At 39.5% G+C, this 13,342-nt stretch overlaps 2 protein-coding genes across 2 annotated transcripts; one reads left to right on the forward strand and one right to left on the reverse strand.

Moving 5' to 3' along the window:
• Window positions 1–4,343: 4,343 nt before the first annotated feature.
• On the reverse strand, window positions 4,344–6,040 carry LOC146484462 (uncharacterized). Its single transcript, XM_085104551.1, has one exon. The coding sequence runs from the start codon at window positions 5,377–5,379 to the stop codon at window positions 4,468–4,470; it is 912 nt and encodes a 303-aa protein (XP_084960677.1). The 5' UTR covers window positions 5,380–6,040; the 3' UTR covers window positions 4,344–4,467.
• Window positions 6,041–8,134: 2,094 nt separating this feature from the next.
• Window positions 8,135–10,261, forward strand: LOC146484463 (uncharacterized). Its single transcript, XM_085104539.1, has one exon. It carries the CDS (start codon window positions 8,649–8,651, stop codon window positions 9,426–9,428), a length of 780 nt encoding a protein of 259 aa, XP_084960665.1. The 5' UTR covers window positions 8,135–8,648; the 3' UTR covers window positions 9,429–10,261.
• The last annotated feature ends 3,081 nt before the right edge of the window (window positions 10,262–13,342 follow it).

A 13,342-nucleotide genomic window follows, 5' to 3' on the forward strand; every position in this document is an offset into this window, starting at 1 on the left:
ATTTCATTGGCCGTTACATCAAGTATATATAAACTTGTTGCTCTTGAGGCTGAGAAGCATCTTACTTATCATCGACAAAACAACGATGGATCGATTTGCCGTACGATGGTGTAACACGATAGTTCCTTTACAATCTAATCATATGTTTTCAAACCATTATGCATAGTTTATCAGTTCCCTGGTACACAATAGAAGTAATAAACTATCACTGATTACTAAGACAAATTGAGAGTAACAATACAAACACACTGTTTTCGTAGGAGCGCGATATGGCTATGACATACGTAGTGAGTAAATAACAAATTATGCAATTAGTTTTTGTACCCAAAAATAGGCGAAAGCTTTTTAGCCGTAATGACGCAAAACGCTTCTTCAACGTGTTCAGTCTCTATAAAAACCAATTAAACGTCGTGGCTATGGCTTTAATTGTCAATTATCCCTAACTAGCCAATCAGGAAAGTCATTAGAAACAACAATATTGATAATGTCGGTGTGTACATGTCAAACAGAGATTACGGTTTTAAATTCCATTCACAAAAACACTGCTTTCAGTACAGAGCGAGTAACGTGCAAACAGGATACGTTCCAGTGTTTCTTCGACGACAAAGACCCCACCATATGCCATGAATTCAGCTATAAAATTCGACCAAGAAAATGCAGATATCGAGAAGAACGAGAAAAGAATCCCCTACAGGCTTTGCTACAAGGACAGGATAAAAGTCATAAACATTCGCCCGACGAATGAAGATAAAATAATTGACACGACTCGTGATCAGCTCCACGAATCAGACTGCCCAGAAACACGAGAAGTCTTGCGAATGGCAACCGTTAACTCCGTCGATGCAATTCAAACGAGGGCGATTCACGAGCATTATGGAAATATAAAAAATCGAAGTGTTACTTCTATGGAACGACGAGCGACCTCAGGTTTATACCTTCCTTGTTTACTGGGAAATAAGGACAATATTCACGCTCCAGTGTTCAATGTGGCGACTTACAAGGGATTTAGAACTCAAGAAGACCGAAAGTGTTGGGCTTTTACCAAGACTTTAGAACGTGATCAAAAGGAGTTATTCGGCGGGAAAGAGAAACGTTTGACGTCGACCACAGCTGTGATAGACATCTCAAAACCAGCACAGCTGCACTCACGGTACGCCATCTTGCATCCAAAGAGCGCCACGTGACCCAGTCTATGAGCTTGACTATCTTGGAAACACATAGGCAACTCAGGATGTAATAGAACTGCAGTGAGTTGTGACTCCTGTAGCAATACGAGTATAACTATGTTCATAGTTGGACAGATAGGGCCAGTTATTTAAACAGAGTCTAACTTAGGCCGCGGCTAAGACAATCAGTGGGGCTCCAAATCGGTTTAGAAGTGGTTTATTTTAAGTAGGTAAATAGTTTTCTAGTCTCGGGATGCAAGCCCTCTTGTTACCATCAGCAGCAGACAATGTTTAGATATGACTGTTGGCAAAATTGAAAATGGCTTAGAACGTGGTTTTGTTAAACACCGTCTAAACTGTCTTTTAACAACTGGCCCTTAATGTTTATCCTGTGGATGGTCGGTGAAAGAACATTTTCATGTGACTGATCATCGAAAGCCGAAAACTGTCAAGAGGCGTTCACGCAAGAAACTTACGCTGGCTAAAACCCAGGACAGTGTCCAGTAACGCCAAAACTATTGACTTATTGCTTAAGTTGTAGTTTGATGGAAATCCTCTCCAGATCTAAGGTCTTCTTTCTGGTACAGTTTTTATTAAAAATAATAATAACGATAAGAAACAGTTCAAGATTGAAGAAGAATGATAGTGATGATGCTGATGATGATGATGATGATGATGATGATGATGATCATTACCATGATAACAATCACGTTAACGACAATAAATAATGATAATGACGAACCTATTTCGTGCTATTTTACGTCTATTTAGGTGTAGTTTGCGCCTTACATTATCGTGAATTAAAAGTAAAAATTAAGAATTTTTTAAGTTATCAAAAGTTGAGAAAAAAGAAAAGTCTTCAGTTTCTTGCACTTAGAATTGTTCATCACCAGTGCAGTTCGGCAATGAATTTCAAAGTAATGGAGCAGCAATAGGCCATTTCTGAGTTGCTCTCAACCTCATTACGAAACCATGGCTAGTTGCGAAGCCTTTCATTAGGACAACAGGCGCACAATTTTGCTCACGTGGTCAAGGACGATTGATAGTCTGTGTCCGCAATATTTAATGAATGTGTTGAGCGCGCAGTTAAAATAAGACTTCAGGGATTATTTCAGTCTCCGCAATATATGACAAATCAGACAGGATAGCGTTACAGCTCAAACCATTTAAAACAGTACAGTGCAACTATCGACTGAAGCAACAGATATGTACTGAGTGGTACAAAGTTCAATTACACAAAATTGCGGCACTCGCGAAATATGGTGAGGTTATCTCTCAGTCATGGTCTGTTTTCGATGGCCAGAAAGCTAAAAAAGGAACCGTATTTGTTGGTTTGCATTTTGGCCCTCTGCCACTTTTTAGACCAATTTTAGCAGCCGTAAAAAACAGATGACCCCGGTCCCTTAAAACTGAGCATCGGCTGAGTGCACGCAAAGGCTATGCACTCATCACAGGGCGAGACAGATTCGAGTTTGTTCTTCTTAATATATAACCAAAGTTTCAAAACTATTTGAACTAAGAGCAAAGACACCTTCATCCCCCAAGGCTGGGTCTTGTGGAAGACAACACCATTTTGCGGTAGCCCCGGGTTACTTAAATCAAACTCCTTCTGTTTCCTTGAGATAAGTTTGTCATGGTACCCTTCTCAGTATAAAAAGCGGCTGGGGTAGCGTTTAGAACTAACAACAATAATAATATAATCTTTCCGGTAAACATTAAACATTGAATTGCCTTATCGTTTATTGAGGCGGAAATCCCGCGTAACTGAAGTAGGGTATTGGTCTATAATCTGTAGATGGATGTACGACATACACCAAGACAGGAACTTCAAGAGAGAACAATAGAAGAAACAGCAGCAACAAGGTCCCTACCCTAAAAACAATTAAACTGACAGCTCTATAGCAGCGTTATCCCACTAAACTGGAGATGAGACCCCAAAAGGTACTCAGCCATCAGTGACTGGAAGGTGTGAATGAAACCGACCTAAAATGTCCTATTAGGCTCAGACTTGCCCTTATAAAGCCCAGCTAATGGCCCACAAGGTAAACTAAAGTATGTTCCTCTCCTTATAAAACCCTTTAAAAAATCAGCGGAAATTTCAAATCAAAGAAAGTATATTTTCCACTATTAAAACATGAAAAGCAAAGCTATAAAAGTTGACATCCCATTTGCGCAATTTATCAAAGTCAAACAGGACTACATTTCCTTACTGGTTTTCCTTATGGTCACCGATCCCGATTTGAAGAACTAGGAGAAGATTCTACATTTCTTCGTATGTTATAACACTTTTTAATCATAAGTTTAAACAGGCCAAGGATGATTTTAATAGTGCATTGATGGGTTTGTAATGCCCTAACCAACTTCCACTGAATTAAAATATGAAGGCAGACTAAAGGTGACATCCCATTTGCGCAATTTAATTAACGTCAAACCGGACCACATTTCCTTATTGATTTTCCTTATGGTCACCGCGATCCCGATCTGAAGAATTGGTTGAAGATTCTACATTTCTTCGTATGTTTTAACAACTTTTTCTTCCGGATCATAACTTTAAACAGGCCAAGGATGAGTTCAATGCCTTGATGGGGGTTTGAAAGTACGCTAACCAACTTCCTATATCAAAAAAGCAAACAAATTGTTGAAATTTTTGGAATAATTGCATTCACATAGGCCATGCCATAATTAATAGCCTGTTCCAGGTATTCAGGAGCGAAGAAAATTGCGATGCGAAAGAATAATTAAAGCGACGAGACCATCCTTCTCGTTTATTAGCCCCGCTCACAATATTTTTCTCCACTCCCTGAAAGCTAGGCTACTGAAGAAATCTCAATATATTAGTCATGAAGAAACGGAAAAAAAACGGCGTTTGATTGAATATATTTAGTAATAAAAATCAGCGAAAAATCAAGCGACGTTTTGATATCATCAGTGCCATCATTATCTAGCTAGGACAGAAGGCCGGCCAAAAGCATGTACGTCATCAGAACTTAACGTATGGGAAAAAGTTGACAACAAATTGCGTGCATAAATGGAATAAAGTAAGATTAGGTGAAGATAAAATAATTGTTTTAATAATAAAAGTGTTCGTCACAACGTCGTAAAAGTGTTAGAAAGTCTGTAAATAAATTGCGCGTGTTAAGCAAATAAATTAGCACGGATTTCGCTGAGTTTTACTCATTAAATGTAATCATTTCGAAGTTTATTCCTCCGAAAACCGTTGTGATCATAACAATTAAAGAAACCCACACGCGAGTTCTCTATAAATTACAAGGTTTAAGCTTAGGTTTTAATTAAAACTTGGTCACTTCCAATGTCTCGTAAACACGGTAGTTTTTCTTGCAATCTCGTTATCGGTTTTCTGCAACTGGGATATCTTTCTCCGGTTCTTGTCACGGACTTTCATGACAACATGGTAAAATTTAGGATCTCTGGGATTTAAGTGAGGGATTTTAGCGGGATCAGGCATTTTTATAACCTTTTGGTAAGTAACTCCGCGAAACGTCCTTGTGTTCCAGGATGTGTCGTTCTTGGGAGCTTTTTCTTGATTCCGATTCAAGTTTTTCTCACGAAAATTTTCTCTGTCTCTTTTTAATTCTTCCTCTTCCAACAAGAACGGAAAACAGCTTCCAGCGTAAGCGTTTTTTCTCCTCCGATTAAGCCGAGTAACCCACGAGTTGTCATCGATTTCAACCGCGGCGTGCAAAGGCGGCAATGGTGCTCCTATGGAAGTTTTTCTGTTGTTCTCTGAAATAATATTAAACGTTTTCTCTTTACTCTTAGCCGTCAAATTTAAGAGCATTTGTCTTTTTACCTCAGTGATTGACTCCCTTCGACCTTTCAGCCACATTGGTGTTTGATCCAAAACAGAGGCGCGTTGCCTCCCAATTTCCTCCCTCCCAACCGGCTTCACCTCGACTGCCTTCTTCTCTTCTTGTGCTAAAGGAGGCAGAAACTTCGATAATGATCTCTTTTGTGACTCCTTGAAGTCTCGCTGTCTTTTGTTGCATTCATTGGCAACTCGTCTCTGTTCGCGTGAAATAACACTTAAGTTTATCTCTAATTCTTTCAACAGGCCAGCGTTGGTGTGGCTCGCATGTTTCAATCCGTACTTGTTCGCGATTTTAATCTTGCTTCGTTTTGGAAGATTGCGAATTCTAATAAGTTCCTGATTGAGTCGCTCGTCTGCGTTCCTTCTTGCCGCTTCAAAATCCATTTTGACGATAATTAGAAAAGACCGTTTATAGAACAACCAACACGATCCTGGATAATCCAAAGTATTTTAATCGCGTGAAAACAATATTTGAGAAACTTGCCACAAGCACGGAGTCAGGTAAAGTTACAGCCCCCATTTCGTGTCAATCTCATATGGTTATAAGTGTTGCAGTGCCACTATCTTAGTGTTAGTCCTTCCAGTTGACCGTATTTCAAGTTGTCTTGGTCACCTCAGCGAAGATAAATCAATTTGCTCTGCAGAGCAACAGGCCGTAATTGAGTGACTCAGTTCGACTCAGTCCAAGGATCGAGATTAAGTGCGAAAATAGAGTGAAGTTACCTCAAATACACGCTCACAGAAAGTTTCGTTTTGCAGTGGTTTCGCAGTCCTCTGGTTTCGGAGATTGTAGACCAACGCACGTAATATTCAGTTTTGTGTGTGTTTTTCTGTTACAATGCCTTCCGTAGCCTTAAGCCATGCACCAGCAGTACTCAACAATGCGCGAACAGACACAAAGACTAACGACTGGCGGCCGAAAACCGCTGACGCAAATATCACCTTGATATAAATCACAGTATAAGATGTCGCTTTGACAGTTTGGACCGCAACAGCGACAACCTTATAGCTTAGCACTTAAGTGTCGAAGGACAAGATGGGACCACTGATCTCGGCGTCGTAGAGGGAAACAATCAGGTAAATATTAAAAAACACCGTCAAACAGCGGTGTTTATGTGGCTTTGTCCCATGGCTTACATGATATTGTGTTTTATTGTCCGGTTATTGGATAGTAGGGCGACAAATCTCAAAAGTTGTTTGCTCGATAATAACAGTGCGGGTTTCATATGCAAATACGTGTGTAGTGTATAATACGCATCAGGTAAACATTGTGCGTTTACGTACCACTCGTGAAATATAAATGCAATATTTGTTTGCGGAAAAATCTGATGACCAAACGTGTTTTTAATACCACTCAGCTAGCACTAAGTGTGTGGATACATAGGTGCGTCTGATTGGCGCGGCTTTCTCTAGTTCTCCAGACTCGATCGAGGCAGTTAAAAATTAAACGAAAAGCTGTCACTATCTTATGAAAGTGTTGTCCGATAGGCCCAGTTCAAGAGTCAACTGCTCAGTAATTTCGTTTGAATGGTAACACAGTTAGGATTTCATTCACAGACTTAAAAGTTAGAACCTTGTACCACATAATAAACAGCACCACAAGAAAGCAGCTTTCATTCGAATGGTCACACTTTGGGATTTTATCCATCAACGGAAACTGGCGGTTAGTACCACCTTGAACAGCAGATCTAGACGGCTCAACTGCTCAATGGCTTTCATGCGAATGGTTAAACCACATTGTACAATATGATAAACACCACCACAGGAAAGTACTGCATACTCCACCGTATTTACAAACTGCTAGCAGTCTTTCTTTTTACCTCAGATACTAGACGCAAGCGGAAATCTAGAAATTATCCAATGAATGGTCACACTTTAGGATTTCATTCAGAGGCTCAAAAGTTAGAACCACGTTGTACTAGTATAACACAGGCATACAGCAGGCAGCGCAAAAAAAGCTGCCGCCTGCTTTAAATTTACATGTACTTTAGGGCCTTCATTTGAATCGGTTCATTGGCTTCAGTTTGAGTAGAATTTCATCCAAAGGCTCAAAAAATACTTTTAACCACGTTGTTGAGTCGCAAAAGATTAAAAGCTCGACAGGAAAGAAAATCATTTTCCATACAAAACAAATTACATGAATAAAGGGAGAAAAGCCGAAAGTTTGGTTTTAAATTTATTGTCTTCGGTTCCTGTGTCACTGTAATTATAATTTTATCTGGTATACCTTTCTAGATTATTTGTTTTACCTAAAAGCTGTTTGTTTTGGTACTTTAGGCAGTGCTGAAATGGAATAACTTGAGCATCAGGCCTTCGTTAGGGGAGGGGAGGAAAATACAAGCAGGGAAGGCATAATTATAAACCCTATTTTCGATTTTATAGATATATTAGAGACTGAAACTGGAACCGGCGCCGAAGACTGAAACCATTCGGCCGTCAGAACTGAAAAACATCGCCGGAAAAAAATCAAACATAAGAGAAAGATACAGAGTAAATTGGAGAGGAGATGGTAGAATCTTTACTAAAGCCGGATCAGCGTCCCCAGTTAGCTTGGAATTACTTCGAATCCGCCCTGACCCTCTTACGTTTATACACTGATCTATTTGTTGCTAGCAGCTGGGTCAGCTTAACTCTCCATAGATTATCACCTAGTTAGTAACAATCTTGAAGACCAATGCAAAAAGATGAGACTGGTATCTCGTTTCTGTAATCCAATTCTTTCCAACGACCCTTGCTGAGTCTCTCTCCTTCTCTGCCTATCTCTCCTCCCCTATGTTTTTGTTTTTCCCTCTCCGTATGCGTCCTACCCAGCCTGATCCCACGACTCACCCCACTCCCCAAGAAAGAAGCATTCTTAATATTGCAAACCATATGCAAGAACAACGGGAAGTAAATTTGGCTCTGCTTGACTCCCATGCAAAGTGCACCATCTTTCTTTGTTGGATTGTTCTCGAATGTAGATTTTCCAGAATTACTGCAAAATGCCACGCGAGACAGCCCACCGCGCAGCTGACAAATAGGTGTTTATGAAAAATTCGCACTTAGTTAAAAACAAATAAAAAGGTCGAGTTTTTTTTCACATGGCTAGCGAACTATTTAAGACACCCATTTGAACTTTGTTCTTTAGGATTCAAATTCCTGGTGTGTTGAAAGAAAGAAAGAAAGCTAAGTCATCATTAATGCATGTTAATCTAGGATTCTCGCGGGACCTGTTAAACTGAAAGAGCCTTTAGAAATGTAAATTATGTCACAATATATATTCAAAACAAAGACCGAGACAAACAAATCGACGGGTATATTTTATTAGGGCTTTATTCATCACTTTTAAAGAAAGATATTTATCGTCGGATATCCGATCTTTATAAGGAAACGCAAAAATTTTAAAAACGCTTGAGAGGCTGAGCGATCAAGAGTTTGTCAACGCAACGTTGGTTTTTGTATTCATAAACCTCTAGACAGAAGGATTGGGTTTCGTAATACAACAACAAAACGGAAAGCAATTTGTCACTCGTATCCACTAATGCGGGACGGAATTCGAAGATTTTAGCGAAGTTGGATTGTTGGGTCTGTGGAAGGGATTTTGGCTCGTACACGCAAGCTGTTATAGACGAATCGAGACCGATTTTTACTTGTTTAAAGGACATTTATTGAAGATGAGTGTTAGTTCTTCAAGGTGTCCACTGATTCGAATCAGCAAAACTGGCGAAATGAGGCTCAAAAACAAAGTTGGAAACGCAATACTGAAAGAGAACGCGTACGAAGACCGCGCTCTGAACACAACGCTGGACACCCTATCTAGACATCAGTTCAGGCAGGATAAATACATGACTTACAGGCAGCTAGAGTTTGCCACGAAGCAGGTCTCCGCTTCAGAAGAGAGACCTAGGACAATGAATATGGAAAGTAAACATTCTCAATCTAGCGAGCAGAGTTTACCTCCCATAGACTCACTGCGAAGGTCGAATGTAGTGGCTCCGAATATGGAGGAAAGACGTTCAAGTCACACCGCAGAGGCGGGAGGGAACAATAAGGCGAAAGGACGGTGGGAAAAGGCGATAACTCTTGTTCGACTAGCAGTACAGAACAGACCGGCTAAAGACTCCAGTGGCAAGGCTACAACTCAGCATAGAAAAATCTCTGGAATTCATGAGATACATTCGAAGGACATGAACGCGAACCAACTGCCCCCAATAAACCCTCGTTGCGAAGGAGGACCCAGAGAACCTTCTTCTGTAAAGGGACCCCTGCGAAAACAGCCGAGTTTGCCAGAAATGCTTAAGGTTTCGAGGGAAAAATCGCAAAACGGCCTCAAGGATCCTAGGTTTATGAAACTAGAGCAGTGTTTGAGCGAAACGAGGAGTGCACGTGACGGAAAACATCGAAAGAATTCAAGAACGAATCCACTGCATGACAGAATTCGTTATACGCGCTGAAACGAGCGAGGAAAGGAGAGATTTATAATTTATTTATTTATTTACACAGACATATATAAAAGTATTGTCGAAAAATTAGCTTAGACATTACGGAGACTAAAGAAAATCTTCCTACATACCTATAATTATTCATTTATTGTAAAATAATATCAGTTTTAAATATTAAGTGTACATGAGTGTTTTAAACCTGTAAGGTATGCTTTTAAAACATAAGTCAACCGGCTCACAATCTTTGTGTACTTAACTAATTTAGCTCACCTTAAGTATTCATAAAACAGCATTGTTTGTCTACTAAATGAAAATTCCCAGAAGATTTTCAATAGAAAGGAGCGGCTTCCATTGAGGTCTTCTGAGGTCTTTTCTACCAATATTTAACGAGGGGTATGTACACTTACGTGAGTTTAGCATAGAACTCAAACAGTACTTAATATGCGAAAGCTTCGTGACGAGAAAGGTTGATCCTTTCGGTCTAAAAGTCCAACCTATTAGCAAAGCTCAAGTTTAGGACTTTTTGAGTTCTGTAATTCAATTCATGTGGTGCTGCTGGTGTTTTCAGAGTTCGCTCAGCGATTGAGGTGTTGAACTCTTTTGAGACCTGAGTGGCTGGGTAAATTTAATTTCATTCGTATTTGGCACGGTATATTGTATTCATCAGGTGATACCTTTGTATTCTTAACTGACGTGCAAGTATGCAGAGGGCTTCCATGCACTTGCAAGGGTCAAGAGAAAAGCTATCACAAGAAGAGACAAAAGACGGTCTGGTAAATATGAACTGATAACTTAAAGTAAATGACAGACTTTAAGCAATAAAAAGCTAACGATGTGATAACACAGTTAATTGCGTACGTGTCACTGATGCAGAGAAATTTAGTGATCCGTTACGACCTGAACATGCCGGACGTGTATTTACAAATTACGCTCTTATTTTGTATGAATATCACGTCTTTACTCGCAAAGATCTGCCAACTGGCACGAAAACAGAATATCTACTTGTACGCTTGTAACTTCCTGTTTCGCAGAGCAGCGGAGGAAGCAGTATGAATTTAGATTACGTCACTATTTTTTTACTTACGAAACGATACTATAGCTACTAAAATAAATTTATGCCTCTCAATTTAGCTTCATAAAATACTTAGATTACAAATAGAACTTCTAAGAAAGCTCTGTTTCGGCTAACAAACAAATGGCAACAAAACGTTTCATAGCGGCCATTTTTGGAAACGTTTGGTATTAAGGTCACGTGATATCTACGTAACAGTTGTGTGGAGCGCGAAGACCGTGACGTTTCCGCTTGCGGATTTTAGTAGAGTTGACGTTTCAAAGTGTCCATTAATATTGCGTTACAAATAATGTTAAAACAATTACTGAATGGAGCCAAACAAAATATTAAAGACACTAGCTTTTAAAAAAAAAAAAAATGAAACTAAGGAAGAAAGCCTAAAGTATTCGCTGTATATTTTCCCAATATTTCAAACAATTTTCCATTTTCAACAACAAAGTTATACTTTTGACAACGGGGAAGGAGACTCCTTCGTTGTAGACCGCGAATAAAGTTTTCCGAAAGCTTTGACATTGTAAAGTCAAAACCAGCAACTGAAGATGCCCAAGTATGCAAGCAAGGGACTGTTTACATGGACTGAGAGGAAGATCCCAACACTGGCCGAAGAATAGACGGATTATCAAAGCGTCATATGTTTTCTGTATTCAGTTTACATGCAAAAGGTTGTACATGGCCCTAGTGCTAGGATACTTCTGCAATGGGATCTTCCTTCTTCCTAGCTGAGAGATATGAAGATCCTATCGCTAGAAAGATGCCAGCACAATGTAAAACTGAAAGTGGATATGTGAAAATACATACATTTGAACTGCCGCGGAAGAAAGAATGAATAAGTGAATGATCATAGCAATATAACTGTATATCTTGTATAGATGACTGCGATGATCATTCACTTATGCATACAATGTAAACTACCTGCATCAGACGGGTCCTAGTATAGTACCAGGGACAAAAAAATTAACATGGCGGCGGCCTGGCGTTCAGCTGCTAAAGGCAAACTGTCAATTAGTTTGCAAAATTTCTGTATGTAAACAAAACGAAAAGTTGTTTCGCCTTCTGGGATCTTCCTCCCTCAATCAGTCAATGTAAACAGAACCTTGGATATCCTCTACTCGACAAAAATAGAAAATGATCATGACTCAAAACAGCTAAATTTGTTAAACTTGTGCCAACTTAAATAAAAATCGATTTGGCACTAGTAACGTAAACCTCCCTTGCAAATACAGGAGAAAATTACCATGAACTAACAGTACAAATTAGTTCCGACGACAATCAAACTTTAATTACTTAAAAGTAGTGTTTGAATTGTACGGAATTTTTCTAGTATGTTAGCGTATATACCAGATATAGTTTTCGAAAAACATAGTACATTTTTAGTCCTGAAAGCTTTATTCTTCTGCTTCTTGTTGTTCAGTGTAGTATTGATTCATAAATTTTTCATGCTTCTAAAAACATTCCTTCATCTCCAAGATGCAGCTTTAAACAAACATGTTGACTCCTTGTCTTCTTTTTGTAGTTATTCCTACTTTAATATCAAGCTGAAAAGGTATCTCTTTAGACAGTTAAGTGTCCCATTCCTGTAAAATTACGCAGAGAAACATGAGGATTCATTTGTCAAGTGACCTCTTAGGCAGGGGCCTGTCAAGCAATAATCTGCCATCATTGTAATTCCACTGCTGTCGCTTCACAAATGCGATCATCTGAGGTGGTGCGTCCGGGAATAGTGTGTCATTTGCCGAATTAACTGGAAGAGGTTTGACAGCCCAACACGGCCGCGGAGTTGTACTGTTAGCGGCCTTTCTCCCACAACCTAACGAAATGTCAGAATGTTCGCGAAGATCTCTGCTGTTAGACGCCGTTTTGGCGCGGATTTGAACTGTCTTCAGCTTCTCCTGGTTGAGATTAAACGGCCGTACTCGATGCAAGTAACCCATTCGAGTGTGGTTCTTCCGAAGATCGGGCAAAAAAGCTTCGATAAGTTTCTCTCTGTTGTGTTCGCTCATTAGCGACATGTCAATCTCTGAGCGGCATGATTTAATGCGTCTAGAGTCTGGAGAATTTGTCGATGAATTCCATGAAGAGTGTGTTTTTCGAGTCCTTGCAGGCTCTGATTTTGTCCTGGATATGTTGTGACTTCGTGATGGAGGTGAAGACGCTTCAAAACGTTCGCGATTCAAGTCCATGCTTCCAACTGTTGTGTAATGTTTGGTTGAAACCTTTGCACACTGATTCGGTTGTGATTGATGTCTGTTAATATAAACTTAGCAATTAATACTATACCATATTAATCCAGAAGTTTTTGAAAGACAGATCCACTTGTAGAATGAGAGCACAAAACTGTACAGCACAAACGGACACGAGAAAGAAAGTTGTTCTTAACTGTTGTTTGTAATCGTATCGTAAGTTGACAGTTCCAGTAGAGACAAAGAAGGTTTTTACGCTTGAATAAATTATTAACCATTACTGGTTGACAACGTTTATTGTTTACCGAAAAGAATACGATCTGTTTATCATTATAATTGATTTACATAGCGCTTGTCTGATAGCTAGTTTGTTGCTAGGATACCATCTGTCTGGGAGACTGGAAGATCACCGAGTAACCTCGTTCCCAGGATCCCTCTTTTATCTTGCCTAAACCAAATTAGTTGAGTGCCTTCGATTTGCGGTATTCGGGTACAAGAATACAATAAGAATACATACATTAACGTAACATTAATTATCAAAAATCCTTCAAAACTGGCTTTTGGAATTTTTTAGAATACAAAATGGGCCTTAAAGATCGTATGCTAGCAAAAATTAGCAGATATGTTTTCACGCAAATTTACCAACAGAAAGCTAGAGGGCTGTTCGATCCCGT

The sequence above is a fragment of the Pavona decussata genome, unplaced genomic scaffold, assembly GCF_977016875.1.
Source record: "Pavona decussata unplaced genomic scaffold, jaPavDecu1.1 SCAFFOLD_32, whole genome shotgun sequence".
Classification (NCBI taxonomy): Eukaryota; Metazoa; Cnidaria; class Anthozoa; order Scleractinia; family Agariciidae; genus Pavona; species Pavona decussata.